At 37.0% G+C, this 15,296-nt stretch overlaps 1 protein-coding gene across 5 annotated transcripts in view; it reads right to left on the bottom strand.

Annotated features, from left to right (window-relative positions):
* The window catches only part of INO80D (INO80 complex subunit D), a 57,035-nt gene that overhangs the window by 28,875 nt on the left and 12,864 nt on the right, over positions 1 to 15,296 (bottom strand). For 4 of the 5 annotated variants that reach the window (XM_032403823.1, XM_032403849.1, XM_032403831.1 and 1 more), the window contains 3 exons: positions 11,031 to 11,123; positions 10,679 to 10,925; positions 5,213 to 5,952 (listed from right to left, as the gene is read on the bottom strand). In XM_032403823.1, coding sequence (XP_032259714.1) covers positions 5,213 to 5,952; positions 10,679 to 10,896 — 958 coding nt within the window. In that variant the 5' untranslated portion in view covers positions 10,897 to 10,925; positions 11,031 to 11,123. The remainder of the gene's footprint in view (positions 1 to 5,212; positions 5,953 to 10,678; positions 10,926 to 11,030; positions 11,124 to 15,296) is intronic. The other variant, XM_032403858.1, reaches the window with a different exon arrangement.

Genomic DNA, 15,296 nt, shown 5'->3' with positions numbered 1-15,296 from the left:
ACCGAAAGGCGAGGTCTTTCAAACACAAAGTGACACTTACGGTATCTTTTAAAATGAGGACATGAATTATCTTTTATTGTTTTTGTATAATTCATAATAATTTCTACTAAGTCACCTGTATCTTCTCTGAAAAAGTCAAGATCTAAGTTGTAAAAAACTAAGATGGAAGTGTTTCTCTTGTGAAATTAACTGTCCAACAAAGCAAACCTTTGATCTTGGCTTCATTATCACTAGTTTTAATATAACTAACTGAGATAACCAGGCCAGACGAGACTGTAAAGGCTGATTACAAGAGCGCATTTTTCTTAAAGTATACTTTGCTGACGTGAATGCGGACTATACTTGGTCACAACAGTGCACTACAATTTCTGGCTTCTCCAAAGTAACCTTTGTTTTGAAACCTAGGACCCTAATATGCTTGAATTTAAAAAAATAAAAAAATAAAATAAATAAAAATAAAAGGGAGGGGGGTGCATGGGTCGTTTAGTTGGTTAAGCGTCTGCCTTCGACTCCGGTCATGATCCCAGGGTCCTGGGATGGAGCCCTGCGTGGGGCACCCTGCTCAGCGGGGAGCCTGCTTCTCCCTCTCCCTCTAACCTTGCGCCCTGCTTGTGCTCTTACTCACTCTCTCCCTCTCTCTCAAATGAATAAATAAAAAATCGTTAAAAAAAAAAGACAATACTTTTTCTGTAAATTTTCATTCTGTTCAAAATGACAAAAAAGCAGCCTCTAACACAACATAGTTTGTTTCAAAAGCTAAAAAAATTACCAGCATCCATAAACACATAGAAGTATAAATAAATATTTAGTAGATAACACAGGTACATTGTGGAGTAAGAGGCAAACATTTGGGAAGAAATAAAGTTAGATTTTGCCTCAAAACTAATACCTAATGAATTCCAAATAGAGGACTACAATGTAAATAAATCAAACAATAAAAGGACCAAAAGAAAATATGGGTGAATATATTACATACTCTTGGAGCCCAAACAAGAAACAAAATAAAACAAAACAGTCTGATTCAAAAGGAAAAAAATTCTAAAAAAATAGAACACATCAAAAATTTTAACTCCTAAATTCCAAAATAATTATATCATAGATATTTAAAAGCAAATAACAAATGGGAAGAGAGGCTTTGCAACATGAAATATGTATAAAAAGATCATACCAAATCAATAAAAAAAAAAAGCAGCCCTTCAACAAAAATGAGTGAAAAAACTCAAAATGTAAAATAAACAAGAAATACAAATGTCCAAAAAGCATATGAACAAATACTCAAAGCTACAATTACTATCTCAAAACAGCAGTTCTCACTTAAAGAATGGTCCATAGATTCCCCAGGGGTCCCTGAAACCCTCCTTAGGGATTTCCTCAGGTCAACACTATCTTCAAAATAAGAAGACATTATCTGCTTTTTTCACCGTGTTGGCATTTGCACTGATGATAAAAAACAAAAACAAAAAACACGGTAGGTCAATCTGCTGGCGCCTCAGCATGAATCAGGGTGGTGGGACCAAACTACACGAGCAGTCATTCTATGTTTCACACCACGATGTGTAGTAAAATAAATAAATACATAAATACATAAATAACAGTTTTAAGAATATCCTTGGGGCGCCTGGGTGGCTCAGTCGGTTAAGCGTCTGCCTTCAGCTCGGGTCCTGATCCCAGCGTCCTGGGATCGAGTCCCGCGCTTCGGTGGGGAGCCTGCTTCTCCCTCTGCCTGCCGCTCCCCCTGCTTGTGCGCGCACACTCCTTCCCTCTCTCTGACAAATAAATAAAATCTTAAAAAAAAAAAAAGAGTATCTGTGACAAAGCTCGGTATAGGTATATTAAAGACTGTTTATTAAATCTTAGTTCTTGACTGCGCGTCTTTACACCGGTGTCTGTGACTCCATGTGGAGTCAGAAAGCCCCTGTGCGGCACACCGCAAACATAGGGTGGTTGTCTTGAGGAAAAGCCCTTGCAGCACCTGGTGTAACTGTGACCTCAACGAGCTGCTTTTTTCCATTCGACACCATTTTTATTTGAAGGAGTGACCAACAAACTATGGTTACTAAGACTTGGATATCTGACAGTCATTTTTTCTAAAATGAACACAGTGAAACTGTCACCTCAAGGAAAACAATGGACAGGACTTGTTGCCAACAATGAAATTCAGATTTTCACTTGAAAGCTTGATTTTGTTTTTTTGGTTTTTTTTGAAAACTTGAAGTCATCACTGAGTCTATGACAACTTTCTAACAGACTATTCTGACGAGACTGGTGGTAATATTAAAGAATGTGATTTTGTTTTGTTTTTAAGTAGGCTACACACCTAGTGTGGAGCCCACCGCGGGGCTTGAGCTCACGACCCTGGGATCAAGACCTAAGCTGAGATCAAGAGTTGGATGTTTAACTGATTGAGCCACCCAGGCATCCCACGGAGTATGATTTTTAAATTTTATATAATGAAATATGTCCACATTTGGGATATATGTTTAACTAGGTAAACCAATATTTTCTAAATGACCAATATATGATGTTACAAAATCACGCATGGGTAAAAAGATTCCTTCAAAGTGCAAAGCAGGGCGCCTGGGTGGCTCAGTCGTTAAGTGTCTGCCTTCGGCTCAGGTCATGATCCCAGGGTCCTGGGATCGAGCCCCGCATCAGGCTCCCTGCTCAGCAGGAAGCCTGCTTCTCCCTCTCCCACTCCCCCTGCTTGTGTTCCCTCTCTCGCTGTCTCTTTCTCTCTGTCAAATAAATAAATAAAATCTTAAAAAACAAAGTGCAAAGCAGATCAATGGATTTTAATGTAATGGTTTGCAAAATTCCTTGATATGGTTTCAGATTTCACACTGCAACTAATCTTTAAGAAACTACCATTTGTCAATTTTCGGTAGAGGGTCAAATAAGAATATCCACAATTATTTTTAAAAAGCTAGTAAAATATTCTTCCCTTTTCCAACTCCAAACGTGTAAGCCGTATTTTCACATACTAATCAAAACCACCTATGACGACAGCAGACAGGAGAATCTGTCTTCCAGCAAACCACACATTAAGATTTACAAAACAATGTAAAATAATGCTGCTCTTCGCATTATATTTCTTTTCTTTCGGGAAAACATAGCTATTTCATAAAAAGAATGTTAACATGTGGTGTTATCTTTAAAAATGCATTAACGTTTTAAAAATTTCTCAGTTTTAACTTCTAATTCAGTAAATATCAACAAATGTGACTCACATACATAAAGGCTCTACAGTGTCCTCAACCATTTTTAGGTGTAAAGGGATTCTAAGGCCTAAAATTTGAGAAACACTGATCTAAGTTATGCAAATTAAAGCAAATTTTCTATCAAATTTGCAAAGGCACAATAATAACCAATATCCAGTACTGTAAAGATAGAGAGAAACTGTCATCTCATACCCTGCTGAAAGAAGGGTAATGTGACAAAATAGTTCTGAAGGAAAATTTGACAACATGTATCAAAAAGCTTTTAAAAAAAATGCAAAAGCTTTGAATCAGCAATTCTGCTTCTAGGAATCTGTTTGAAGGACAAATTAGAGATGTGACAGTAATTATTTTACTATGAGGCTATATAGCTATACTTTATAATATAAACTGGAAACAACCTAGAGAAAGAATTCAGCTGTGACAAATTACATTGTATATGAAAAATTACTACCTTCATAGTACACTGTGAAAAATTTTAAAACAGGTTATAAAACTATGTACAGCAGGAACCCAATTTTACAGATATGAAATATACCAAGGCATTAACAAATGGGTATTAATAAGGTTTGGGTGTTTTAATTTATTTTTTTTTTTATATATACCTTTTCTTTAAGTTTTATTAGTTGTTTTAATTACCAAAAGTCATACATGGCTTAGTAACAGGTGAAACAATATAAAACTCTAATAAAGAAGAGATGCCATTCCCATCTCCGTAAAAACACATCCTATCCAATTCTGTCCTCCCCTTGACAGTCAGTGTTAACAGCCTGGTAGTGTATAACCATTCACACGTTAAAGACCCATGCTTACACCCCAATAGGCAAACATCTATCTGTCCATATGCTTAATCAACAGATACACTGATGCCCCTTGTTTATTTACTTTATTTTTACAAAAATGGGGTAATACAATACCCCTGGATTTTTTTCTACTTGCTAATATAAAATAGGCACATCTAGTTATAAAAGTTGTTTGAGGATTTTTAATACTGCAAGCAACGCTGCAATAAACATCCTTGAACACATATCCTAACATTCTGATATTTTTTTCACCCATAGGACTAGAGTCCCAAAAGTGAGTTTGCTGGCTATATATACACTCTTAATTGGTAAATACTGTCACATTATTCACCAGCAATGTAGAAGCCTCATCAACACTGGATATAATTTTTGCCAATCTGATAGAAATTGTTATTTTAATTTGCATTTCCACACCTGCTATGGGGACTGAGGTTCATTGGCTTACTAACCATTTATATTTCTTCTTCCTCTATTCCTCTTTTCCTATTTTTCTATTACTATCACATCATGCAAATGATTTTTCCTAAAGTTAGAATCACAGCTCACACCATATTTAAGAATATATTCCAAATGAATTGAAGGTTTAAATAATCAAACACAGAACAATCAAATTATCAATAAGAATATATAAAATACCTGTATGAACTTGGGATCAGAGAGATTTTCTTGAGCAAGAAAATTCAGAAGCAATAAAGGAAAGACATTTCACTACATTAAAGTTTTACCTGTAGTTTTTCACTTTTAAATCATGAACAGGCATCGCTTTGGGAATTTTTTTTTACAAGGTTTTTTGTTTGTTTGTTTTTTAACTGTCAGCAGATATTAACAATGCTATCATTATTCCAAAGTCCTACGATAAGACATGTCGAAAACTTCATCAGACACAGGTGCTGAGCTCACAGGGGCAGAGAAGCCAACACAACTGCCTTTCCATACCGCTGTTGCTACCACAAACTAGAAACTGTGACTGCCATTCCAAATTTGCCGACTCCTACTTCCATATCCTGTCCACCAAGGATCATCCCCTCCACTAGTCTATTTCCTTGACGACGGCCCCCCTAAACACACAGTCTTGCACTGGACTCCCCGGGTCCCAGGGCCCCGCCACCCGCATCACAGATGCGGTGGGTCTGAACACTGAGCCTCCCCTGCAAGCGCACTCTGTGTTACAGTCTGGGAAATGAAGGAACTCACCTAAATGGGGAAACAGATCAGTGTCCAACTGATGTTTCTGGGTGCACAGTTTCACCAGTCTGTGCAGGCGACTTATGCAGGAGAAGTGTGGAGAGAAGGCTGTGGCTTTCATGAGGACCCGGTCAGTCTGGGGCGGGTCCGCGGCGGGAGCCCTACTGGATGGCCGGAGGGGCAGCGGCCTCGCTTGTGCTACAGTGTGTGTGGTGGGGGCCACTCCCTGCATTGGTAGGCTGGTGCTCGGAGGTGGAGGGGACTTGCAGACTACACCCTGCGGTGGCGGTGGCGGTGGCGCTGGAGGTTTCAAGGACGAGGCTAAAGGTGACAGGTGGGAGAGCTGCGGCGGGGCCTGCTGCTGTGAAGGCGCAGGAGGGGGACTAAAGTGCTCTTGTCGGACTTTTAAAATCTCCGTCTCTCTCTGGCGCTGCCGATTCTGGGCCAACTTGCTCTGCAACTTCTTTCTCACAGTTGCCCCTTTCTTTAGGTCATCATCTTCCTCGTTGAAAGCGAATGGGTCTTCCAACTCGGTTTCCAGATAGTGGAGAGGGACCCTAGCCCCGGGTGGAGAGAGGGACATTCCATCCAGCCCGTTGGGCATCTTCAAGGCCAACGGAGGCACCGTCAGGCTAAAGGCCATGGTATCCATCTGGTGCCTGACCTTCACCTCATCTATAGGATCATTCTTTTTCTTCCTCTCTTTTTTCGGGATAAAGCCAAGTACCTGCAAGTGGCTGTTGCAGTACCTTTAAAAAACACACACGGCGAAATGTTTATGATATACACTAAGAGAAGTTGAATATAAAACTACATAGTATAAAATGTGAATCCTACCTAATATATTAAAAATGCATGACTATAGGAACTATTGGCATTCATGGATTTAACATAAACAACTTCTACTACTCTCAAGCACGCCTCAAAGTCTGCAATTTTCCTAAAGCAAATAGGTGAGTCGTGTGTGTGCAGAGGCTGCCAGACAGAAGCGAGTCATTCCAATACTGAGTGGCCCCGGATGACCATCCAGCTATTGCTTCTCACTCTGCATTGTTATTTTGTATTCACAGCACAAAAAGAACTCATCAAGTCTAAAGGATCTCTAAAAACTCTGTTATGGAGAGGAAAGAAAATCATATCTATGTATCTATATATATTCCAATGTCATTCAAGTATTTGTGGATCCACAAAGATCTTATGACATAATCCCTAAAAATACCAAGTGCCTACAGTGTATTCTACACACACACATACACACACAGATTGAGAGAGAGAAATAAAGAATACAGAGGGAAGGAGAAAGTAAAATAATAAAACTAGTTAGAGGGATTATAGATGAAATGAGTCCCTCAACAGCCAGAGAAGTATGTTTATACCTGCAGTAGGTACTAAAATAATGCCCTTTATACAGATGAGGAAGCTAAAGTTGATAAAAATTAAATAACTTGCCCCCCCCCCCCCCCCCCCGCTCTGGAAACTGAGAGCTGAGACTCAAACGAAGAATCTAAGCTCAGGAGACTCCATAGTCTTCAGCAATGAGGTTGCTTTTGTAATGTAAATGGTATTTTAAAAATACTAAAAAGGACAGAATCCTTCTACTCAGTAAGAAAGAAGAATGCATGTTGTTCCCATAAACCACACTGAAAACCTAGAGGCTTTTAACTGGTAGTATAGTGTTTCCCAGACTGGGATTCCTCATGCAGTTCAGAAGATTAGCAAGTATGCCATAAAAAGAGTATTCCATGCTTAAATAAGTTTGAAAAATGCTGGCTTCAACAGAATTAGACAACGATTTTGTTGTTTGTTTCTGCTGAACAACTTCTCAAAGCATTTTGTATGAAAACATGCATTGCGCTTCAAGGTGGCAATGTACCCATCTGGCAGGGTTTCCCAAACTTACTTGAAAAGGGCATCTATTTTTATTGTACTGCACTTGTGTTATCTCCACAGAACACAGTTTGGGTAAAAATGGCAATAAAGTAATTAATGTCAATCTTGAAACTCACTGGGCCGTATCAGACAAATTTTTAAATAACTGTTAAAAATACAGATTCACCAAATCATCAAGAGACATGGTTTTGTTGGCTTGTCTTAGAAATAAATCTCTCAGAGACACGCCTCCATTTTAATAGGACTATTAAGAAAAAGCTTTCCGGACAGTAAACAGAATCTACACCGTGTGTGTGTGTGTGTGTGTGTGTGTGTGTGCGCGCGCCCGCACACTCGCACATACACACCTAGCAGGTTTAGGTTAGGTCTCACATAGACCTTAAACAGAATAGATTTATAAAGCTGTGGCCAAAAAGTAAAAAGTTTCAGGGATAACTGCATGATTTTTGTTGTTGTTTTCAAGTCATTTTTAAATTAACAAAAGAATTAGTGGGGGAGAAATGAGGTGGGATAGTTTTTAAAATTTGGAAATGAAATTTTTCTGCTCATTACACGTGGGCAGCCTGACCAGGTCACTGAGCCTGCCCCGTGCCACCTCACCTAACAGGGCAGAGGCTAATCTGCACGTCCAGCCCTCCTTCAACCTCACCCTCAACTCCTGCTCCAGCTACTCTGTCAGCACTACCACACAGAGTCTGAACTTGTAAAACACTTCCTCTTCTAGAAGGGAAGAATTTTCATAGCTAGAATTACAACAGCTTACTTCGTTATGATCAGTGTTTAAAAGAAGTATGCAAATATGAATTGAATAACTATACAGGGGAGTGACTGCTAATGGGTTCTTTTGAAGGGATGAAAATGTTGTAAATTAAACTGTGATGAAAGTTGTACAACCCTGTGAATATACTAAAAACTACAGAATTGTACACTTCAAATGAGTGAATTGTATCAGATGTGAATTATGTCTTAATTAAGCTGTCTAGGAAAATGGTAAACATATAGGAAACAAAAAACTTGACAAATCACTACTAAAAAATATATAAAATTAGAGTAAACAAATTTAAATCATATAAAATAACCAATTTAATAAAACCACTTACCTCTGAGAAACCAAGGCTACAGTAATAAGCCTTAGCCTCCCACTGCACAAGTACATTAGAAAATGAACTTTACTTTTTAATTATACCAGTACTCCTACTGAACATAACACTACTCTATTTCAAAGAGGTAGAATCCCTTAAGTTAGCATTTTTAATACATACCAGAAGTTAGACACCAGAAACTAAGAAGCTTCCTTTAGCTGACCACCAATCAGATAATTTTATCAATTAAAAGTCATTGGGAGTTTGTTTTCTATAATACATAAAACCATCTCAAATTCCTAAGTGTCCAAAGAATAACTGCATTAACAATAATGAAAGCTTATTTTCAAAAGAATATCAATCTTTTCTACATTATGTCATATAGTGTAGTTATTAACTATCAATATTTATATACACGTTAGACCTTATATCAATTCAACCTGGATTTCTTGAGGCAACATAAGAATATTACCTCCTACTGATGTCTACTTTATCTCCAAGCAACCCTGCAAATAATAAAAATATTACTACCATTTGCATTGGTTTGAACCAATTTGAAAAGATTTATGTAACTTAGTACTTAAGCTTAGTTTCTTTTGATACAGCCACACAAGTCCTTCCCCTTCTTTTCTTGTTCTAAAAAGAGGAAACTACTTTGAATATCAAGGTGAAGACCTATGATTCAGAGAATTAATATTTTGGAGAAATTCAGAGCAACTCTTGTTTTACTTCTTGCTGCTAGCTATTAAGATAGTACTTGCTTCTGCTGAAATGGAAAAAAAAAAAAAGTCCAATGTGGACAATTGCAAATGTGGTAAACTGAATTTAAGACAAAATTACAGGGGTGCCTGGCTGGCTCAGATGGAGGAGCCTGCAACTGTTGATCTCAGGGTCATGAATTTGAGCCCCATGTTGGGTGTAGAGATTACTTAAATAAACTTTAGGGCGCCTGGGTGGCTCAGATGGTTAAGCGTCTGCCTTCAGCTCAGGTCATGATCCCAGGGTCCTGAGATCGAGCCTCACATCTGGCTCCTGGCTCAGGAGGGAGCCAGCTTCTCCCTCTTCCTCTGCCTCTCCCCCTGCTCATGCTCTCTCTCTCTCTCTCTCTCTGTATCTCTGTGTCTCGAATGAATAAATAAAATCTTTAAAAATAAAATAAACTTCAAAAAAAAAAAAAAAAGGACAAAATTATAGACGTGTTTATAGTGGAGCTTGGAGTAAAAAATGAACCCAAGTTCATCAATTCTTCAAGTTAAAAAAGGCCAGGGGTAAGAAACGGGCATGGTAAGTCTGCTAGAAGCTGGACAGGTATGTTTAGCCAGGTACAGTGGTCCCTTTCTCAACTGAGATTAAAATTTTATTCCTTGCCTCACTGATCAGCTGCTTCTAACTTTCAGGTATTGTAATGTGAAGCTTTAAGTGCACATTAGAAATTCCCAGGGAGTATTCCCAAATCACCACATGATGCTATACTCATTTTGGTGGGAGCTCTATCAACACAAATTATTTATTTCACCATAGAAGTGTAAAAATTGCTCACCATGACATACACAAAACATGACTTCTTTTCAACCCATTTATGCAGGTGACATCCGTTTATGCATAGGAACAAGGATGAAGGCTGTATATACATATTTTAAAGATTAAAGTAAAAAGTTCACATTCTCTACCTAAAGTTAACAGTATTTGAAACTTTTGGGGAATAATTACACATCTCTCTGTAATATCCGACAATGCCCACATGGTTTCTGGAGAACCGAAGAAAAAGGAATGAAAAAGAGATTATATATGAAATAGTCTGAATTTTCCTGAGACTATGAAAGATGAATAACTATCCTAAGACTCTTTCTCTAAAAACATCTCCATGTTTTTTAATTCAGCCAAGTAAAAATTCATAATCCTAGTGATAAAGCCTACTCTTACTATAAACATACCGTTTCTCAATTATGTTAAACATACTTTATATGGAACTCTTTTAACCAAAAGAGGCAAGATTACAGAACAATGCCAAACACTGCTTAGAAGTCTGAAAGTACATCTTCTCAATAATTCAAGTAATCATTCTTTTGAATAATTCTTTTTCAATAAGTACATACCCTTTGCTACCTTTCCAGCACAGATTAAAAAATTCCAAAATCATTACCATTAATTATAACACCTAAATAGTTCCTATAATTTCTGTTGTTTAAGCAGATTTCTATCATAACCAGGAACTACTTTACAAAAGACTGCAAACCAAACACAAGCAACGGTTTTGAGGAAAAATTTCTTTTAAAGTCTATTAAACCAATTAAAAAAAAACACCAAACACACTCAAACATACTTTTCAAATAATTCCCCACTCCTCCATTTTCTAAAAACTGCCATCTCTTGTCTTTAGAAGCATTCCAAGGTTTACTTAGATTATCCCAGAACGCAATGCTTAAATTCACATTTAAAAAAAGAAAGAAAATTTCAGGCCTACGAATGAAATCAAAGATGGCTTTCCATCATTAGCTCTTACCGACGATCCTCTGATTTGGGGATGGGGTTGGTGCAGCGTTGGCTGTTATACTTGGCCACATATTCACATTGCTTGAAGGGGGCAGTCTTGTCCTCCAGAACGTGTCTGATACAGAAAGCGTACCCGTTGAGTCGCCGCTGCTTGCACAGTTTGGGGCTATATGAGCACAAGGGCTTATTGTCAACCTCAGAGAAGTGTATATGTTTCCCTTCATACATCACGTGACTCTATTCCTTGTGAACATCAGCTAAAAGACCACCACAAAAAAAGAAACCCAAATGATAAATCAGAGAGTGTAAGGCAGATTTAAGTTGAGAATTTCACTGAGGGACTTCTGGCCCCACAGCCATACCTGATTTTAAATCTTCTGCACCATTGCAATGTTAAGAGAACCCCAAGGATACCACAGTTTGGAATGCTGCAGAATCAAGATGAAGCAGATTGTCTACAAAAATATCAAAAGGCCTAGTTAACAAATAGAAACGAGAAAAGCTTGCTTACCTGGGAAGTCAAATACTAGGATATCACTCTTCCTAACAGGATGGATTCTCCTTTGTAATCCATCATCCCAATATGAAATTAAAATAGTAAGAGACATTATAAAATACCAAGTTACCTCCCCCCTCCAAATTGAACGAAGTAATTTTTACTCTGGGAAAGTTCTTTCAAGTACCTCAAACCAGCGGGGCTCTTTCAAACAAATTAAGGCGGCAGGTCTTTGTATTTCATTACTGGTGGTTGAATGCTACATCTATTTTCAGAACGCAAATCTCTTCACAATACCAATGGAATGAACCTATAGACTTAAAACGTCCCTCAGAAATTTGACATATTGATATGTTGACAAAATATTTGGCCATTTACAACAAATGTTTCTATGAAATATAAAAATGGGGGGCAAATTCCTGTTTTAGAAGTCATTCTCCCTGTAATTATTTCCCCACATTTATCCCATCCAAAATGTAAACTTCTTGAGCCCAAAGACTAGTCACCTAACTACACTTCCACCATCCAGGGCATGGCTATATACCACATGCTGCAGCCAATTACACTAAATAGGGTAAGAATCAGGACTTAAGAAATGTTTGGAGTTTTAGTAGCAAATGGAAGGAAGAAACCACGTAACACCCACTACTTCTCTGCACACAGAATGGCCAGCAGTAACATTTCCATATTATAACACAGACAGTCTACAGTGAAAACTGATTTGTCAAGTCAGGCTGTAGTGGGCCCCTGTGGTTTAATCTACTTTCTCCAGAATCTACAAGTCATCCAGATGGGCTGATGGAATAGCTTGAATACTAACTACAGAAAAACTCCAGAATACGCTCTTCTTTACAAAACTGAGCATGAAATTCCTTATACCCATAAATGTCAAGACACATATCTGCTTAAAGGAGTCAGAAGACACGTTTGCCAAAATCTGCCACTTAGTGTTACCTTGAATAAATAATACAGCCTCAGTTTTATCATCTGTAAAATAGGGCTAATAATAGCAGCTATGTTATCATCAGGTTGCTCTAAGGATACAAAGCATGCAACACACCAACTACCTTGCTTAGTGCATGTTAAGCACTGAACAAATGAGGTTATTAAAAAATGTCAATGCTTCTTATTACTTACATTCTACCTGTTGGTGATAGAGAATTTCTATTGCCCTTGAGTATTTCACTTTGGCAGAAAAAACAACTGAAGTATTAGCTTAGTTAATAAAAATCACATTCATTGCTGAGTAAACCTAATTAGATATCAATGTAAATCAAAAATAAGAGCTTTCGGGACAGCTGGGTGGTTCAGTCAGTTAAGCGTCTGCCTTCGGCTCAGGTCATGATCCTAGGGTCCTGGAATCGAGTGCTGCACCAGGCTCCTTGCTAAGCAGGGAGCCTGCTTACCCGTTTGCCTGCCGCTCCCCCTGCTTGTGCTCTCTCTGACAAATAAATAAATAAATAAAATCTTAAAAAACGAAACAAAAAAAAATAAGAGCTTTCCCTTTTTACTTTATTAGGATACAAGGAGAAAAAGTTGTATTAAAAATTTAACTGCCCTAAAGGTCTAGATGCTCAAGGACAGGAAATATTTCAAAGCAAACCCATGCTTTTTTTTTTCCTTTTTTTTTTTTTTAATAGAGAGGGAGAGAGGGGGAGGGAGAGAGAGAATCTTAAGGGGAGGGGGGCTCCATGCCCAGCATAGAGCCTGACGTGGGACTCGGATCTCACAACCCTGAGATCGTGACCTGAGCCAAAATCAAGAGTCGGACACTTAACCGACTGAGCCACCCAGATGCCCCATGCTGTTTCATTTTTATACTCTCTTTGGCTTGCTCATCCACCTGGTCAGTATTAAATATTTCATAAATTAGTTCAAGTAAACCTGTATGAACTTTGGGAAAAAAAATTCACTGGATATAAGTGAAAAAAGTAGCCAATATATCTATCTTATGAGAATATTTTATAAATCATAGAAAGACTGGGGGCAGGGATGGGAGGGATATGAAGGACAACCTTCACTTTTAAGACATATTCTAGATCTACAATCACATGTGATGTATCTAGACTGATGATTTACCCTTTCTTTCCAATTTTTATACATCTTTTTTTTCCCCCCATTTGAATTGGCCAGAACTGCTGGAATAACGTTAATAATAATGGGGACCACTGTTATTCCTGTTATTCCTACCATTGCTTACAGTCAATGGTAGGAATAACACAAGCTTTTACCATAAAATTTATTTCCTGTTATGTTAAGGAAGTATCAAGTAATTCCTGTTTTATTAAGAGCTGTTTCTTAAAAAAAAAAAAAACTCAGAATTGATGGTTAATTTTACCAAATTCTTTTTCAGCTTGAGAGAAAATCATGTTTCTCTTTTGTACTGTTAAAAACATGGCATTTAGTATTTCACAATACTGATGTATTTAGTATTTCCTGATACTTCATACTGAGAACTTGGTCATCGTGTATTATTCTCTTTGCTAAATTACATTTGCTAATTTTTAGGATTTTTGTAATTTGAAAATGGTCTAGAGCTTAGGGGTTTTTTTAAATATTTTTTCAGAATTTAGTATCAAAATAATATTTCAAAAAATAACTTAGAAACCCTTTCCCTTTTTCTATATTCTGGAACAAGTTAAAAAGCACTGCAGTTATAATGTTCCTTAGAAGGTTGCCTGGGCCTCACAGTGCTTTTTTGTGCACATCAGGTTTTGAAATTTACCTGCACACAATTTAGCAATATGTCCACTTACATTTAATTTCCCAAATACCTGTGATTCAATCTCATATTCTGTGTGCATTCATACACAGGTGACATTTGTAAGTTCTCCCTTTGTTCATGATTAGGCTCAACAGGAGTTTATCTGCTTAATATTGTTACCAACATCTTCAAAAATACAAATAAATAAAAAAGCCAGATCTCTTGGATTTGTTAGTACCTCCATGTATGTTTTCTAAATTCATCAATTTCTGCTTTTATATTTGCTAATATCTTCTTTCTAATTTCTTTGTTTTTTGTGGGGGTTTTTTTTGGTAACTTCTTGGGCTGAACTATCTTACTATCTCATTCTTTTCTTGCTTAGTACTTTATTTTTATTTATGACTTTTCCACAGAGTACTGCTTTAGTCATATCCCAGAGGTACTAACACAGAATTTTGATTATCAGTACTTTCTAGTTGATCTGGATTTGAGTTTTCAATTTTTCCTTTGGCCCAAGGGTTATTTAATTTTCTCAGATGGCAAAGTTTTATACTTTCTTTTGCTTTAGTTCTAGTTAAGAATAAAGAGCATAAAAAAACAAAAGAGCATAATCTGTATATATCTCTGCTTTTTGGATTTGACAGATATTTTCTTTGGGGTCTAATAGGTATGCTTGAAAAAGAATGTTTCCAAGGTATGTTGTTATTCCATGTATCATGCTATTAACCTTTTACTTTAAAAGTCTTCTGATCATGGGTCAGCAAACTGGCCTTCAGGACAAATGTGGCCCACTACTAGTTTTTGTAAATAGTTTTATTGGAACACTGTCCTATTCATTCATTTACATGTTATCTATGGCTGCTTTCACACCGTTGTCAGTAGAACTGAGTACTTGCAAAAGAAATTATATTATGGTCACCACACCTAAAAAATTCACTAAATAAGTAAATATACAATAAACTTACTAAACTATTACTTGCTGGTCCCTTTTCAGATGCCTCTCTTAATGGATTTAACTTTTTTGCTCCAATCTGTCATTTTCTTCTAATAAATTAGTTTATCCAATTTATAATTTTGTATTTGTTTATGACAAATAGTTTGTCATAATTTTATCTTTTTTAATCCTTTTAATTTTTATTACCTATTTCACTATATAGTCTGTTTTCTTGGAAGATTTATAGTCTATGTCCTTTAGATAACATCTCTTTACTCCACATTAAGAAAATTAGTATATAGTTGACCCTTGAATAATGCAGGAATTAGGGGCACCAACACCCTACTTGGTCAAAAATCCAAGTATAACTTTGACCTTACTTACCTACTAAGAGCCTACTGTTGACCAGAAGCTTTACTGATAATATAAAGAGTTGATTAATACATATTTCTCATGTATACGTCTTACATACTATATTCTTATAATAAAGTAAG

The sequence above is a fragment of the Phoca vitulina genome, unplaced genomic scaffold, assembly GCF_004348235.1.
Source record: "Phoca vitulina isolate PV1807 unplaced genomic scaffold, GSC_HSeal_1.0 scaffold1, whole genome shotgun sequence".
In the NCBI taxonomy this organism is placed as follows: Eukaryota; Metazoa; Chordata; class Mammalia; order Carnivora; family Phocidae; genus Phoca; species Phoca vitulina.
This window is presented reverse-complemented; position numbering and strand designations above follow the sequence as displayed.